This window comes from Nicrophorus vespilloides, unplaced genomic scaffold, assembly GCF_001412225.1.
Source record: "Nicrophorus vespilloides isolate i.1.1-1 unplaced genomic scaffold, Nicve_v1.0, whole genome shotgun sequence".
NCBI classification, from domain to species: domain Eukaryota; kingdom Metazoa; phylum Arthropoda; class Insecta; order Coleoptera; family Silphidae; genus Nicrophorus; species Nicrophorus vespilloides.
The window spans coordinates 19,136-37,494 of record NW_017099701.1 but is presented as its reverse complement, the minus strand read 5'-3'; the positions used below and the strand labels follow the sequence as shown (position 1 = coordinate 37,494).

General features: G+C 34.2%; 3 protein-coding genes across 4 annotated transcripts in view; 2 read left to right on the top strand and 1 right to left on the bottom strand.

Annotated features, from left to right (window-relative positions):
- Nucleotides 1-909: 909 nt before the first annotated feature.
- LOC108565254 lies at nucleotides 910-6,081 on the top strand. Its single transcript, XM_017924607.1, has 10 exons — nucleotides 910-941; nucleotides 1,022-1,206; nucleotides 1,271-1,477; nucleotides 1,530-1,901; nucleotides 1,962-2,524; nucleotides 2,859-3,140; nucleotides 3,206-3,499; nucleotides 3,865-3,984; nucleotides 4,039-4,109; nucleotides 4,171-6,081. Exons 1-10 carry the CDS (start codon nucleotides 910-912, stop codon nucleotides 5,393-5,395), a joined length of 3,351 nt encoding a protein of 1,116 aa, XP_017780096.1. The 3' UTR covers nucleotides 5,396-6,081.
- Nucleotides 6,082-7,114: 1,033 nt separating this feature from the next.
- LOC108565253 (inactive pancreatic lipase-related protein 1-like) lies at nucleotides 7,115-9,036 on the top strand. The gene is made up of 10 exons (XM_017924606.1): nucleotides 7,115-7,120; nucleotides 7,185-7,364; nucleotides 7,417-7,545; nucleotides 7,601-7,747; nucleotides 7,798-8,011; nucleotides 8,063-8,316; nucleotides 8,369-8,489; nucleotides 8,544-8,670; nucleotides 8,727-8,918; nucleotides 8,958-9,036. The coding sequence occupies exons 1-10, from the start codon at nucleotides 7,115-7,117 to the stop codon at nucleotides 8,962-8,964; spliced, it is 1,377 nt and encodes a 458-aa protein (XP_017780095.1). The 3' UTR covers nucleotides 8,965-9,036.
- Nucleotides 9,037-11,184: 2,148 nt separating this feature from the next.
- The window catches only part of LOC108565255 (ras-related protein Rab-3), an 8,383-nt gene continuing 1,208 nt past the window's right edge, over nucleotides 11,185-18,359 (bottom strand). Inside the window, exons 2-6 of one of the 2 annotated variants that reach the window (XM_017924608.1) lie at nucleotides 18,162-18,247; nucleotides 13,496-13,717; nucleotides 13,123-13,241; nucleotides 12,886-13,057; nucleotides 11,185-11,422 (exon numbers count right to left, since the gene is read on the bottom strand). In XM_017924608.1, coding sequence (XP_017780097.1) covers nucleotides 11,276-11,422; nucleotides 12,886-13,057; nucleotides 13,123-13,241; nucleotides 13,496-13,717; nucleotides 18,162-18,247 — 746 coding nt within the window. In that variant the 3' untranslated portion in view covers nucleotides 11,185-11,275. The remainder of the gene's footprint in view (nucleotides 11,423-12,885; nucleotides 13,058-13,122; nucleotides 13,242-13,495; nucleotides 13,718-18,161; nucleotides 18,248-18,359) is intronic. The other variant, XM_017924609.1, reaches the window with a different exon arrangement.

Sequence of the window (18,359 nt, the reverse complement as noted above, 5' to 3'; positions counted from 1 at the left end):
TAAGTTAAAAAACTATATATAAATATTGTTAAGAAAATTAGAGAATAAAACCGAACTCTTAGGGCAACTAAATTGATACATTTACAACTATTTATTTGTTTGTAACTGAATTTTCATGAACAGATGTTACAAAAAATAAGTATAAAAGAAAACTTGTCATAACTTCAATATTTATAACGATATTAACATTAATTTACTTGATACCATATTTCATCCTCAATACTTTTTGCTAAAGTTACAAATTTCACTGTAACTATATTTAGTTGGAAACAGTTATGTGTAGTAAAACGTTGTTGTTGGCTTATCAAAGTGTGTTTGTAATATTCTCAAAGTTTTCGAAGTCTTTGTTGAAGAAAACCGACGATGCTTATTTAGTATGTTATCTAATGAATGTTGTAACTACATCATCTTACATAATTTGTTGAATTAAAATATAAAATATTATCAAATGAATATTTTCCAAGTTTGGGTAATAATATTCTGTTATAGATTAGTTTATATAATTTTAAGTCTGATAAATCATTAGCTTTAATATATTTGTTGGTTCAAGAATCATCTTCGTTTAAAACAATTTTAATTTTGTATGATTATAGGGTATTATTAAAGATCCTTGTTGGAATAAGTATATAAGATGAAGGATAAGAAACTTTCATAGGATAATCCAGATACTTTGGTTAGTTTCTAACCGTTAGAGAAGCTTTGTCCGAATAATCTCTTTTTAAAAAATTACTTTAAATTGCAGAATTACTTAAGTAATTACAGATTTATAATATTATAAATGCTTTATTCTTAATTCTTGTATTTTTATGTTATATAGTGATATTGTATATATAATGCGTTGGGTATAGGTAGTTTGGAAGAATTTATAGGTGATGGAAGTTTGTTATTCGGTTTTGCGGTAATGATGCCATGTGTCAGGATGGCGGAGATCCAGGATTAATGCATGTTTTAATCCAGAATTATGGACGGAGAGTTGATTGATCGCGACTGGGGGTAATTGATTTGTGTGTGTTTGTTGTAGGGAACTGAAAGCGGCGTGCACAGATGCTTTAGCTGGGAAGAGGCTAACACAAGAAATTGGCGTTGATAAAGTGGACAAATCATTAGTATCAAATTTTGAGATATTGAATCTAGTTCCTGATCGTACATCGAAGGAACCCGATGGTAATTTAAATAATAATAGTACGCAGAATAGGTCGGATTACGGTGAGTGTTGTTATCTGAATAAATTTATAAAGTATTAACTGGTTAATTCTTTTCGTTGTTAAAGACGAGGGGAGTGGAATGAAGTGGAAGAGGGTTGGAATGGTGTCTGGGAGGTCTGTGCGTCTGGATACGATCGTGTGGCCCGGAGGAGATTTATCTGTGGCTGCGCTTTCAAGCAGAGCACGGACCGTGTTCAGGATAGTGACGGCTCTGGCACCGCCGTTTGTGATGGAAAGCGATCTGGATGAGGATGGACAATGCTTAAGAGGTGGTTGGTTAATGCAAGAGTTAAGGTTTACGGTGTTATTAATTTCTGCTTTTAGGTCTTCCATGCCATAGAGTGCTCACATCAGATAAGGATAATTTAACGTTGGTATTCAATGAGATGGAATACAAGCATCGCCAAGAGGAAGAGGATGAATCAGAGGTTCAGGAGAAAGAAGAGATGGCGGCGGACGAGGCAGAAGATACGTCGCAGGAGGATTACGGCAACGACGATGGCAACGATGAGGATCGATTCTTTCCTTTCCAGAAGTTCAGATATCGCACGCACTGTTGCTACGGCCTATCCATGGACCTTCTGGAGAACGTAGCCCAGGAGTTAGAGTTCGACTTTCGGCTGTACATTGTCTCGGATGGACTGTTCGGCGCGAAGACGTCGACGAGAAGACGCGCGGGTGTCAAAAGAGCAAAACGTGAGGTCGGAAAGAAATTTTTGAGTTATAGATTTAGTAAAGATGAAACTTCTCAAATAGATGCAAGGACGCGCGAATACGAGCAAGAAGAGATCGATGTGAAATGGAACGGGATCGTTGGTGATCTGGTGTCGGGCGCAGCACACATGTCCTTCGCGGCTCTAAGCGTGTCCAGCTCTAGGAGCGAGGTCATAGATTACAGCACGCCCTATTTCTTTAGCGGCGTTTCGTTCCTCGCGGCTCCCCAGCAGAAATCCGAGATTCCCTTAATGGCTTTCCTCTTGCCTTTTTCCCCAGAGCTCTGGATTGCAATCTTCACCAGCCTAAATATCACTGCAATCGCGGTTGCCATCTACGAATGGCTCTCTCCGTTCGGTCTCAACCCCTGGGGCAGGCAACGCTCCAAGAACTTCAGCATGAGTTCCGCCCTTTGGGTCATGTGGGGTCTACTCTGCGGTCACCTCGTCGCCTTCAAAGCGCCGAAAAGTTGGCCAAACAAGTTCCTGATTAACGTATGGGGCGGATTCTCTGTCATCTTTGTTGCCAGCTACACAGCCAACATAGCAGCTCTTATCGCGGGACTTTTCTTCCACAACACAGTCAGCAATTACCATGATCGATCGGTAAGGGCAATTTTACTTAATCTTTCCTCAACCAAAATCTGATCAACTGTTCATTTTGAATTTATAGATTTATTCAAATGTTTACAATAATACATTTATAACTTTATTATATTCTTGAAACACTATTCATGAAATAAATGGTTGAGGAATTTATGATGTGATTTATAGTTCATTCTACATAACTTTGATCAAGTTATTTTGTGTAAGTTTGTTTTGTACTCTTTCATGAGATATTTTATTTATTGCTTATGTTTTATTACTTAGTATGATATCTAGTTATATTTTACTGATTTACATCAATGAAATGCATATGATTTGTATTTAAATTTTGTAGTTGTTGAGCCAGAAAGTAGGAGCGCCAAAAGCTTCCGCCTCGGAATATTACGTGCAGAAAGCGAACCGTTTACTATGGGAGCACATGCACAAGTACTCTCTGGATAACGTAGAGGTGGGTATAGAAAGATTACGCAACGGCTCCTTGGATATCCTCATCGCGGACACCCCGATCCTGGATTACTACCGAGCCACGGATCACGGCTGCAAGCTGCAGAAGATTGGCGATACTATCAACGAAGACACTTACGCAATCGGAATGTCGAAAGGATTTCCGCTGAAGGTACAGACTTGAAAGTCCCATTAGTTGAGGATTTTTATTTCTACATCAATCCATCTGGATTTCAGGACAGCATATCAGCAGTGATAGCGAAGTATTCCAGCAACGGGTACATGGATATACTGCAGGAAAAGTGGTATGGAGGTCTGCCTTGTTTCAAGTTGGCAACGGAAATAGCGCAGCCTAGACCGTTGGGTGTTGCCGCAGTCACAGGGGTCTTCATCCTTCTGGGCTTTGGCATGATAATGGGTCTGCTTATCCTTTTAGTCGAGCACTTGTTTTTTCGCTACACCCTTCCGATTCTCCGAGAGAAACCCAAGGGATCCATTTGGCGGAGCCGCAATATCATGTTCTTCAGCCAAGTCAGTATATTTCGCAAACGAACTATCCTATTATACATACGAAATTCAGCAATTCGTGGGTACAATTTTTCATAAAAAAAATTAATCACTTAATATTTACTTACAAAAAGAAAGGAAAAAATCTATGTAGAAATCAGTAAAGCGTAAAGGGCTGTAGGTTTTCTAATATAATTATGTTTTATTGTCACCGTTTTGTGTAGATAATTGAATTTTTATTGCTGTAGTTTCTTCATTACAAATTCGTACGTTCCGCCACTGGTGAAATCTAATTTAAAGTTAACACATTTGTACATAGATATATTTAATTGAAAAGCTATCAACTTTGAAACTCGACGAAATGTTTATGAAATCTCTTTGTGTTGTAGAAACTTTACCGCTTCATTAATTGCGTGGAACTGGTGTCTCCTCATCACGCGGCTCGTGAATTGGTGCATACCATACGACAAGGGCAGATAACTAGTTTATTCCAGAAGAGTATAAAAAGGGTTAGTGAACGTTCGAACTAAGTGAATCCGTTTCTTGATGATAAATTGTTTCAGAAGGAACACGAACAACGTAGGCGCAGGAAGAGCAAAGCGCAGTTTTTCGAGATGATACAAGAGATTAGGAGGTACGTACTAGGTGTAGTTCCGATAGGGAGTAGCGTTATTAAAAGGCTTGAAAATATCAAGTACGATTCGTAGGCAGCAGCAGGAGGAACGGGAGCAGCCCTTGGAGTCCGTCACCGAGGTCGACTCCGAGTACCAGCTGAGCCCCGAAGAAGTACGGAAAGGAAAGCCGAGTCCAAGCATAATTAGAAGAACGTTTATGCGGACCAGCCCAAAGCTGGAAAACACTGCCAAGTCTCCAACATACTTTAAGCCCCTCTTCAGTCCCCGTTCTAACAATAAAGCTAAAAGTTCGACGAGCTTGAACGTACGCAGATTCAGCACGGATAGCGTATTCAATTCGCAAACTTTGAAACTGGACCGCAACGCTGTCGGACGGAGATTGAGTAAAGATGCCTCTTCCTTCCTGTCAACCAGTCCGCCGGATATAAATAGCCGGAGATCGAGTTACCTAGACATCGTGACGACTGGAAGCAGTAAGTTACAGGGGAAAAGCCCGGTGCTTTCTATAGAGAACGTCTCCGACTTGAACACCATTGAAAGGAAGCTCTCGGACTCTGAGAGCATCGGCAGGAAGTTAGCCACGCTTCCCAAATATCGTGAACCTTTCGACAAGAACCGTCTTCAACCTCAACTAAGCTTGACGATAGGTAAAAGCGACGAAACCTTATCGAAATCAGAGAAAACCGATAACCTAACGCAGGCGAGGAGCTACCAGGATATACTCGAACCCATGCAATCATCTAATTCGATCACCGTCAACTGCGAACCCAAAAGCAACCTTTCCGATGACGAAATCGCCAGGAGAAACAAACTGACCATCGAACAATTGAACACCCAAATAGTTAGTAAAAAAAGTAAACCAGCTCCGATTCGGAACGCAAATCCCCACATCCGCATTCAGGTCGAAGACACCTCCACCAACAACACCACGAAAGATACTACCTCCAATACTAAAACAGTCAAGGCCAAGACAAAGCGCCATCAGAGCTTGAGCGATACCAAACACCCGGAGCCAGCAAGGAGAAGCAAACTCACCGAACATTCCCGTTCCTTGGACAGCAATCCCACATCGAACTCCAAAAGCAGATCACCCAGATGCAAAGAGCACATCCTTCCGCCTGCTCCTCCACCTCCCAACTGTTCCCCGCGCAATTCCAACGGAAAATCACCTCTGGAGCGGCTCTCCAAAGATGAACTGGTCCTACTTTGGCGAAGCTCTGAATCGGAGCTGCGCAGCCACCTTCTAAAAGCAATAAGAGACAAAGAGGTGTCGGATCCACCTTGAGACCAAGCCGAGTCAGTTATACGCGGAAGAATCAAAAAACAAAAACAAAATAACAAACTTTATGAAGTAAACTGATAATATGATAAGATGCGCCAAATATTTTTTATACGCCGTTTACTCAATTTGCTTTCGGCACTTTCGGAGATTCAGTGCTCGGAATTTTGAATAAACGCCTTAGATCCGTAGAGTGATATTACCAACGACCAGTGTTAATAAAAAAGAGAAAATACTACATAAAACTACAAGAAAATGATATTTGAACACAACAAATTAAGTAACTGATAGTTTACTTACTAGCCTTCGTCTTAGAGGTGACATCCTCGAGCCTTCATACTTAGGACTGTTCTTGTATAATAGACGTTTTAATGTTTTAATCTCGATCCATCGTTCATCCGTTAATTTTAGTAAACCACTCGCGTTAATACACACATAAATAATGATAATATCAAATAGCGGAGAAGCTAGCATTTCGATTTTCAGCCGTTCATTTCGAACGGAAACATAAAAAATAATATCTACTGCCAATTATATCTTAGATTATATAACGAGAAGAGACGTGTTTAGTAGATTGGTGATATTCGAGTCTTATGCAAAATAAAAAGTAAATTAAAGAAGGAATAATAATATTTATTAGGAGGATTTTAATCTAGGCTAATCGTTGTTAACAGTTCTACAAATTAATTCGAAACACCAAAAATGAGTAATTTAAATAAACAAATTAAAATTTAAAAAATAAACTTAGAATATTAAGAAGAAAATAAATTTAAACGAAAATTGCAGATTTAAAAAAAAAACTTTCTCTGTCTCCGTCTAAATTCGAATGTAGCTAACTATTGTTGAAACTTTGATAGTTTATTGGAATTGATTAAATAAAAAAAATGAAATTTACGTTCAATTATAAAGAGAAATTAAAAAAATAACAATGTGATTAAGAAAACAAATATATATATATGATAATTGTTTAAGATATTTTTTTGCAATGTTCAGTGAATTTGGCAAGTTTTAAAGAAAATAATTAAAGAGATATAAAAACATAATATAATTGAATAAAGAAGTCTATTTAAAGAGATATGTAGATAACTAAACGAGAAAAGAACATTAAATATAGATTGTAATGTAATATGAAAAGTACTTTAAATTGGAACCGTTAAATAAAAATGAATTGAATTTTAATATTTGAAATTATCTTCCGTTTTTTTTTTGTTGTTTTTTGGCATTCTCTTCAATCTGGCTTGTGTTTTGATTGATGTAAATAATGTATATAGATTTTGATGTTTATCGGTGAATGCGACAAGGAAAGATTATATTTAGATCCACAGATTTGTAAATGATATATTAGCAAAAAAAAACAGCTGATTTAAAAGAAAATTTTTATTGTTGATGAAAGAGAATTATAAATGAATGAAATAAATAAAGAAATTTAGAAAGACAGATACGATGTGTTTTATTAATGAAAATTTTTTGTTAAAATCAATTTTATTAGAAATTACTATATGCAACCATACATATACTTAACGTGATCTTTAAATCCTTACCTGCTTAGTTTTAAGTCTGTTGATATAGAATTTAACAATTTAAATGAGAAACACTTTTTGCTGAAATTGATCTAAATTATTTAGTTTGACAATGTCATGAAATATGTCAATGGTTCAGCTGAAAGTTAAATGTTTCGACCCGCTTTAATCCTAATTCTAATTTCTTGTTTGTTCGAAATTCCCCATGGACGTATTATTAAGCGCAACAATGATGACGAACGAAGTAAGGATTTCGGTTAAATCACCAATTAAAGGATGAATTAATAGTAAATGAAATTGTAGGAGTTTTTTCAACATGTTTCGAGGACATCGGCTGCGTGGATTTTAACGAGAAATGGTACGACGAGAAGTACAGGCCGAGGAATCTGGATCCCTTAGATCGTCACACCATTCGCACGGAATTCCTCCTCATGAAGAACCCCAAAAATGAATCTGTAAATCCAATTGGCGCTATTAACGTTTAAGTTCAATGATGATCGTATTCAGACAGAGTTGGTTTACGACGTGATGTCCTTGAAGAAGGAAACGGTAGAGGTGGCTGGTTTCAGAAAGGGTACTTGCACAATCTTCATCATCCACGATTTTACGAGCAACGGTTACACTGGGTGGATCAAAGTTTTTTTATAATCCTGAAATGTTTTCAGAGTATTTTATAGTCTCTATGTTTCAGCACATCGTAGTGGCTTTGAGTAGAAAAACCGATTGCAATGTAATCTCCATAGATTGGCAGGCCGGAGCTGAACCGCCTCTAGAACAAGCCCTTTCCAATGCAAGAGTTGTGGCGCTTGAAGCCAAAATGTTCATCACCATGTTAAAAGTGTAGCTTTATAGCGCGATGTTTTTAAGTAAATAATTTATTTTTTTCAGGAATGTTTCAATCAATCACCTGAAACTTTACATGTAATTGGTCATGGGGTTGGCTCTCACATTGCTGGTTACATCGGTAAGAGCATATGCGGACTTCAAAGAATTACAGCGTTAGATCCAACTGGACCATTCTTTGCTCATATGCCGAAGGAAGTGCGTTTAGATGCCGACGATGCTAGATACGTGGAAGTCCTTCATACCGATCATTTCAATCGTGAAGTCTTTTAACAATATCTTACAAATCTCTTAATGCAGATAATTTTAGATAGAAGTCAAGGAAGTAAATTTCCTTTTGGTCACGCCAATTTCCTCATCAATGACGCTTTGCATCAACCAGGCTGCAACGATTCCTCTCACATGCCATCCTTTGTAGATTTGCGACGAGATTCTTTGCAAGAAGGAAAAATTCTACCAGCGTGCAGTCACAAAAGAAGCTTTAAATATTACATCCAAGCCTTAGAGGAATGTGAATGCAAATTTATAGGAATCCATTGCGTCGATTACGAATCGTTTTTAATGGTAATCTTGTAAAAATGATTGGTACAACTATGATTTCTTTAAATTAATTTAGGGTCAATGCAACTCTTGCCCCGGAAACGGAACTTGCGCTACTTTCGGATTGGAACCACCCTCTGTAAAGACCAAGAACAATAACTATTATATTCTAACCAACGAGCATACACCATTTTGCAGTAATTATTACTTAGAGAAAGTTCGCTTCGCTAATGTTAATTAATTAAATTTAGTGATATCTTATACAGTGAACATCACGTTGGAGGGTGGCGAGGTTAGCAAGGACGTGGAAGGTTACTTCGAAATGATCCTTATAGATGATAACAGCAAAGTTACGAACGCCACCAACACTTTATCCGGGTAAATCTCGTGATTATCTGAAATTAATTAATCCGTCTTAATTTAATTAATTACAGAGCAATGAGGAAGATGACAACAGGACATTTCTACAAATTCGTGTTCTACGCTTCCCTACCACCGATCAACAAAGTTAAAGAAGCGAAAGTGCGTTGGAATTACAACTCCAACAAGATCTGCATACTGTGCGATAAATCCATCACCATCAAGGACATCTCCATTAAACGAATCGCAATCAAACCTGATCCAGCGTTAGTAAATCCTGAAAGATAAACTTACCATTAATTTAGTCATTGATTCCAGTATAAAGATGAGCTTAATCTGTCCAATTCATGATAAAATGGAGTTAAAGAATGGGGATTACATGCAATTCGTAGCTTGCGAATCTCTTTACGGCCCTGAATACGCCACCAACGGTCACAAAGCCGTGCTCAAGCCAGGAGCCGCTATGGCAGGCCGTAAACCATACATCCTGCACCAGAATATCCTCAAGAACTTGAGCAGCAATGCTTTAGAACACTGCGACAATTCTAGTCCTTCCAATGGGACGCAAATGAAACCTTTGGAGGTGTCCATGAGCACTTCGGCTTTCACAAGCGTAACTCCAAGGATGGTGTCAGCTGGATCCGAAGGAGCCGTAACTCTTAATCCGAGCGCAGCTCTGAAACTCGGCGATACTTTCGCCGATAAAGACACTAAGGACTTTGCCGAATGCGGCGATTCCTTGCGCCTGATGTCGTCCACACCTAAATGCGTGATCAGGAAGAAAGATGTGCAGGGCGTGAGGAAAAGCAGGAACGTCTGAGTTACTTTTATTTATACACGTTTCTAGTTTATAGAGTTTATAAATAAATCTGGTTTCTTATTTTTTTTTTAATTCTTGTTGTTCTTTTGATCGATCTAAGTTACACTAAAATCCTGATTGATCGAGAATAATCGGTAACATTAATGAAAAAAAATATCAACTTTCGTCGATATTTTTTTCTTCTGATTTATTACAGTATAAGTTGTATATTTATATAACATTTACTACTACAGTTCATGAAAAACAGGTATCCCACTTATACATTTGAATATACTCGCGTTTACATATATTGTAAACATATAAATGGACAAGATGTTGACAAGCTTATCGCCTGAGAAGGAAAGTTGATTGGTTCAAGTTGATTTCTTAATTTTATTGTTATAATTATTATTCACACTAAGTTTCTCATTCGACTAGAAAACGAAAATAAGCGCAAAAAGACATCTTCATTGTAAATGACTTGTTTTTTTCTTCTCTCAGATAATAAATAACAGCGTACATACATTTCCTATATTTACAGATGAATATTTTTTTTTACCCCACATTTATTCAATAATTATTGTTACAGACTATCGCATTTATATATACTTTTTTATCCTTGAAATAATCCTTGTTATCATTTTTTTTTTCGTCCATCCTTTTTATTTCTTTCGTGCTAAGCATCGCTAAATTTATACTTTTTATTTTCTTTGTATTTTTTTCTTCTTCATGTATATATATATTTTTATCCTCCATACAACCACCCTACAACAATACAACAATTCATTTAAATCTAAAACAACAAATATAATATTTCATATACGTCTTTCTTGTGGTTTCTTTCATAATTTTTTTTTCGTCCGTGACAAAAAACTAAATATTAAATAAAATGTTAATAATGTTTTATTTGATATATGATATAGCGCAACATAGGCCAAGATATGATTAGATCAATGAAGTGTATAAAGTAAAGTCATCACAAATGAGGAGAAGAAGACCGAACCGAGCCGAAACATCATAAATTATAACAAAAAAATTACTTCCTTACTAAAGTTCTTCCTTCTTATTATTTTTTTTTCTCTTATTGTTTGCTGCATCTAGTTCTTATTTATAATTTATTATTGACATTGGTTTCAACCACTTCTCCATTAGGTTTTACCTCTTTCGCTTATCTATTTTATTTATTTTTTGGTTCGAAAGTAATTTTTGCTTTACAATTATATGTTATTTTTCCATTTTTTTATAGTTTATATAAAAATAGAACAATTGTACAATTATATTACAGAAATACAATTACAGATCAAAATACGCGTCGGTTTGTTTGTTTTTTTTATTATTATTTCTATTTGGGTTTTAAACGTCCTGTGTCATCGGTTCCATACAGTTTTGATTTGTAATTAGGTGCCCCGGAAATTATACGTAAAAAATAGTCATCCAACTCTTCAATACTGCTTCTTTTCTCCTCCAACACCAGCATTTTTTTCTACTTCTTCTTTTTAAATCCTCTCCATCATTTTATGCGTCACCAAGGAAACGATCGATTCAAGTGCGTTAAATAACGGAATGTATGTATATATATAATATATTACTTTTTTTTAACTTAAAATCACATGTATACGGTAAGTATATCAACAGGTGCTTCAAGGATTCCCAGCGACTCCTTTAGACATATCTTATATTTACTTTTTAGGTTTATGTATATATATATATTTTGTTGACTTCTCCTTTTCTTCTTTTTTTTTTGTTTGCATTCCTTTAAATTTTCATTCTCTTTTCAGTGTATTCGGATTTGCTTCGTTTCTTTTTTGCGTCCATCGATCAGAATTAGCAGTTGCAGTTCGCGGCCTGTGGGCCCTGTGGGGCGTCCGTCAATCTTGTCCCTTTTCCTCCGGCGTTCATCAAAGATGGATCAGTATCCAAACTGTCGGACATTTTGTCGCAGATTATGTCGACCAGACGCTCGAACACGTTCTGTAACATTCCAGATTGTTGCATAAATCATTTTCAATACATTATTCATTGCATCACAAAGGTTAATATTTGAAACGAATTATATACAGACAGTTTCATCAAATGAATATTTAACAAAGTTGAGTATAAAATATGTAAAACTGTTCTTTGTACAGCGGGAATTTGATTAAATAAACATGGAACGAATATTTTAAGTTACAAAGAAGCAAAAGTCCAAATCAGTTTCTCAAATGTACCTTTTTTCTTAAAAGTACCTAAGAGGCCATAATAAATCATTTTTGATTTAAATTGAATTGAATAGAAAGCAATATACCAAAGAAGAAAATGTAAAACTGAAGAGGTCGGGAAATTGATCAAATCGTTGTAAAAACATTTATAGTAATTGAAGAAAATAGTACATATAACATTCAAGAAATTAGAAATGAAGTGTTATTTAAATGTCTCAATCTATAGGTTTGGTAAAGTTGATGAAGAAAATGAAGACGAAATTAAAGACGTTCTTGACAAAATAATGTTGAGAACAAAATAATTAAGAAGGTGCATCTAACTATTTTTTAATCGAGTTATAAATGTATATTAAATTGAAGACGGAAATTGATCAAATTACGAGAAATTGATATGAAGTTAGTAAACACTATTAATCAGCCTAAAAGCAAATTAAATAAGTATAATCGAGAAAATTGATAACAGAGTTAAAAGTTAGAAAACAGAGTTGATTATTATTGTCTTAAGAAAATAAAATATGTAAAAGGGAGCTAAAATTGTTATAATGTTAGAAAACACTATTGACCTTTAATGAAAAAAATATACTACGTATAACTGAAGAACTTGGGAAATTGAAGAAAATGAAGAAAATATATTATGCACAACTGAATAACTCGGGAAACTTCTGAAAATGAAAAAAAATATATGTATAACTAGAAACAATTGGAAATTTATAAAATCCCTATAAAATAAGAAAATGAAAATAAATAAAATTAAAAAAGAAATGTAGAAAACGCTATTTATCCAATAATGCGATCCATCTAATTGTGGTAATTGTTAAGTGATGGCAAATCAAATTCTATGCATGAGGATAAAATTTTGTAAATATTGATTAAATGTAAAAGATGAAATATAAAAGAAGTCCACCGATGAAAATGCAATTAAATTTTGCGATCATTTCCTATCCTTGGAAACCGTATTTACGTGTTCAATTATGGGAAAACCAGGTTCGGTTGGAAACTGTAGTAATTGAATTTCATCCGATGTTCCGCAATTATGACTGGAAGGGAATGCCGTAACGTGCATTTTCGAGATACTGCCAGACATCGCTCCCCGGAGAGGAATAATGCTCTGTCCGGAATAATGTTGACGGAGAAATCGATGGCAGTTCATTATTTCGCGAAGAAGTGTTGCTATTTTTAGTTTAGCATTGAAGCGGGGAACGTAATTGGAAGAAGGTTTTCTTGAAGTGCACTTACTTTGACGTTGATGTTGTCCTTTGCGCTGGTCTCGTAGAACTCGACGCCCAGCTGATCGGCAAGTTGCCTGCCTCTGTCGTAGCTGATGACCCTGTCGTCCTCCATATCGCACTTGTTTCCGACAAGTATAACTTGTGCATTGTCCCAAGAGTACGTCTTGATTTGAGTCACCCTGCGGAATTTTGATACGATTGTATAGAGTAATTGGATTTTCGGTACACGCGGATGACTTCTTACCAGTCTTGTACGCTGTTGAAGGACTCCTCATTCGTGACGTCGTACATCAAAATGAAGCCCATGGCTCCCCTGTAGTAAGCCGTCGTTATCGTGCGGTATCTCTCCTGGCCAGCCGTGTCCTGGAATATACAGAGAAACATGAAACTTCTCGATAATAATTACAAGAAGCTCGTTTTCAATGTGATTAGGAAAATTGAATCTCTCGTTGTCATGAAAACTGGAGCGCCTTCAAATTGGAAAGTTCAAAAAGTTCTTTTCTTTTTTTCGTTTTCATCATAAATTACTCTATAATCATGTGAAATACTATGTAATAACGCGCGATAACTTATCATAGATCCGTTCTATTTTTAACAGTAATGCGAATGCACGTTACCCAGATCTGCAGTTTGACGCGTTTGTCGTGCCTGAAGACCGTTTTCACTTTGAAGTCTATGCCGACGGTGCTCACGAAGGCCGACGTGAAGCTGTCGTCCGCGTATCTGAAGAGGAACGACGTCTTTCCCACGGAACTGTTTCCGATGATCAGCAGTTTGAACATGTAATCGAAGTTCTGGTCCGCCGCATCCTTCTGCCATTTCGGGTCAGCTCCAGCCATCTGAAAAACATTTACCAAAATCATAAAAAAAATCCCCAAATTATTCAGTTATTTTTATCAATATCTTCTCATAGTGTTCAGATTAAATCAAGGTGCGTACACACTTCCCAATATTAAGCAAGCTATTGTATACCAATACCTCGCATAGTGCGGTTATTCCGTTCCGCCAATATCATGTTTGAAATCGGACTAATCGAGGACTTTAAAACTGCATAAAAATAAACATATTGTGTACTATTTTTTTTACAATTTATTTTTATTTTGTTCTATAAAAATAGTTTATTTTAAATTGTTTTATCCGAACTATATTGTTGTATATAGATTTGATTAATTTATACTTATTAGTGGATTAAATCTACCTTCCACTGAAACTTTTCTGTAAGCAGCTTTACAGGTATTAAAAATAATTTTCGAAAGTTTTATTACAACCACAAGCAAAAAAAAATACGAAGATTTTGTCGACTTGGAACGAAGCCAAATCCCATTAAAACTTTTGTTGAAGTTTGGAACCAGTGAAAATCGCACTTTAAATTAATTACAGGTTGGATTTTAGTTTTAGTTTCCATTAATATGAAAATATTGAATAGCAGATGGACGATGGAAAGGAAAGAAAATAGATACCACAAATAAATATGAGAAATTTATAGTACAGTACACTCATTTAGTACTTTCTATATTTACGCTGATTCTATATAATGCGATATACACGAAAACCAAAAAAATCTCTAAATTTACCTATCTACTATATGTTAAGATTTCTTTTTTAAATTTAACTTGTAATATTTGCAATGTATTCTGAAAGAATGTTGAGTTGTTCTCATCAATTTCAATAAGAATCTATTAGAATGCATAGCATGAATGAAAACTCAAATGTCAAATCTTTAATAAATATACTATGATAGGAAAGGGTTTAACGTCAAAATAAAAGTGTATTATTAGACACAACCTAAAGAGGATTAATAGTGAATCGATACGAAGACGATATGAAGTGGTAAGTGGATCTTCGGCCACACTTACAGTATTAGCGAGATATTTGATACAACAGTAATTGAACATGGGAAAAAGTCTAATGTATCAACGAAAATAAATATCTTTGGAAATTGCTTTTATATCTCAAAAATGAAGAATATTAATTGAATAATGCAGTCATATCTCGATTAACAAAAAGTATGCGTTCTACGAAAATACTTTTTTAAGCGAAACTTCATTTTCAGAGATAAAATAATACTATAGCCAGAATGGTAAGACTTAACTATAATGTCATTTACGGTTGATAACCGTTTTTGTTCTAACTTAGGGAGATATTTGATACAAAATTAATTGATTATAGCGACTAATAGCCGAATGGTTAAGTTGCCCTACCCACGATTCCGTGGGCGCCGGTTCGAATCCTGGTCAAGCCAGATCCTTTGTCAGAACTCTCGGTGTTTGCAGTAATAGGGTCATCGTTAATCATGAATGGACAGTCAAATGAAAGAAGTTCAACATATGACAGTGTTAAGTATAGCAGGAGATACACAGTCAAAGGAAATAGTGGAATAGCAGAGCATCAATATACTACTGAATTTAACCTACAAGACGACATCATATCAACAAATACAGAAGAATATAATGGTAACAATTTCCATTGAAAAGTTTACCAAAAAAGCAAATGTCTACCGACATTAAATATAATTAATATTCGCGGGAATAAGATTGTAAATTAAATATACTATGGCATAATAAAAAAAATAATTGATCATTGGCAAAACGTATAACATGACGAGAAAAATAAAGATCTGTGAAAATTGCTTCAATAAGAATATATATTTAATGATATGAAAATGGAAATTCACTTGAATAATTACAAAAAAAAAAACAGTAATGAATAATAAATTTGGGAATTTTCATACCTTGGATGAAATCAATAATATATAATGTGACAGTGAAAGAAACTCAATTTGGAAAAAAATGGTTCAATGTCTCATGATAATATTAATTTATTTATATGAAAATTAGATCAATTATTTTCTCATTTTAATAATCTGTAGTTATTACTACACACATATAATAAAATATCAATCAAATTCGCATTTATTCGAAGAATATATTTATTTCTAGAAGAATTCAATTTGATTTCTTTCTGCAACAATTTTCATTGGCCCATTTTATTTTTAATTAAAATGAATAATGAGTGATTTACACAGTTTTCTAAACAATAATAACATTTATTTACCAACAATAAACTCAACAAAATAATATAATAAGAAAAGTAAAACCAAATTGATTCTAAACAATATTTTCACTAGAATGTTATAAGTAACTATTCTAACACGGCGTGTTTTCAATATTTTAACCTCGTGACCCAACGTTGTTTGTAGTTGTACCAGTTCATTGCTTTGACTCAAGGTGACAGCTGTCATTTAACGCAACCCATAGGATTCTCAATCAATGATTCATAAAGTTTGCAGTCAATAGCCTTTCATACGTGTATACATTATTTTTACTACTAGAATATTATAATATTATTTATTAATATTTCATAATACTCAATTTGTATATTATTCATATGGATAAGATGTTAGAAAGAAAAGTTGTCGAAGTTAATACGACATAAAAATAGAAAATCAATTAGGTTTTTATTGATACTTTAAAGATTTTAGTTAATAATAAAAAAAAATTGATTTATTAATAATAACTAATAACTGTGGTAAAAGTCTATTAACTATAGATTTTTTTGTACCCCATTGTTATAATAACAATAATTTCTTTAATATATGGAAATGTGAAAATAAATGTTATCGATTATTCGCTTTTCGTCCTGCAAATTATATACTAAATTATTATTTCGAATAATTCCTAATTAATTATTGACATTTGATATACCACAGTTGATTTCTACCTGCATTTAAAAATTTCCCAGTAATTTTAAATTGGTAGTTGAAAATCAATCAATAGATGCAACGAAGCTCATTGAATAAAACAGTAATGCAAAAAAAAACTCGGTCACTAGACTTCATTTAGTTCATTCAAATACATCTATTTGTAATAATCAATAGTTTTATTTATACTAATATTACAATAAACTTTACAGTACCTTTATAACGTTGATTAGTTCATTAAAATTACAAGTTTTATACTAGGATAATTTTCCAAGTTTCATAACATGATTTAATTCAATAAAAATACATCCCTTTATAAAGATCAATAATGTTTTTATACTTCTAGTAATAAAGTAAATCTTCCTAGAACGCGGTATTCCCATAGCGCGGAATATTTCAATTAAGATATAACTGTTTATAAAAAATCAATACTTTTTATACAGTATAGTAAATCCTCATAGAACGCGGTATTCTCCTAACGCGGTTTAGTTTAATTTAAATACATTTGTTTATAAAAATCAATACATTTTCATGACGTGATTTAGTTCAATCAAATATTTCCGTTTAATAATGTTTTTATACTACTAATACAGTAAATCTTTTCAATTTCTATGATGTGACAGTGGATTTAAAAAAAATAGGTTTCCATAGAACTCGGTGCGAATTAATATGATTTGTACAAACTCTGAATTACTTATAACGTAATACACAGTTTCTATATAACACGGTACCAATTAAACTGCTTTGTATTAATTTTAAGTTTCATGTAACACGTTACAAATTAATCTGAACTTTATTAATTCTGAATTTAGTCGTATTATAAAAGAGTTGTCTCTAATAATACCAACGTTTATTGTAATAGTCGTACAGAAAAAATAAAGTAAAAAATCAATAAACAATATCTCGCACTTTTAGAAACCAGACTGATTGAAAAAAAGTAATTACAAAATAATTTTGTATACTGATTTTCTAGATTTTATTTTTGTTATGCTGAATTAAAATTTAGTTTATTTTGAAATTTTCACACCGTACTATAATCCGCACTAATCTGTACATAGGTATTTCCGCCAAAATTTTGTTATATTCATTAAAAACGTTTGCACAAATGAAATATGTTTAACATTTTGTACACAGCTAACTTGTATTTGTATTCGTTATCTCTCACCGCAATGATTAGATTGTAAAAAAATATGACAATGTTCGTAATTTTTTTTAATGAATATACCTATTTTTCACAATAATTCTGTTGATATTTTAATTAAAGTGAAATAATCTTGTGCAATCGGGTAAAGTGTTTCGCTTTCCAAGCGGAAAGGTGTTACATCTGGGGTTGGAAGTGTAAAAGCAGAAATTGATTTGTGTGGGCGAGTTTGAATAAGCGAGGTGCATTAAAAAGTGATGGAAACGAATTTGAATGAAAATCCATACGTTTGATTGCTTTCCATTTCCCGCCCGGATGCGATAAAACCGAAATTTTCATATATACGTTACATATTATATAAGTTTCTTTTTTTTTATTCCGACGCGAATCAAACCATCAATAACAGAGCGATCCCGAATCGATACGGTCGCAGTTCACTTACATCGTAATTAAAGTAACCCAGAGGGATGTCCACCAATGATAGAAGCCTCGACTGACGTTTTCTAATCTTGAACGCGTAATCACCAACTACAAAATTATGAGATTATGAGAAATATTTCCTTAGTTTTCGGAGTGGAGATAAAAAGAAAATCCTTCAAGGGTTGGATTTTCTGTGCGTTGCTGTGACCCAGTTCCCAGT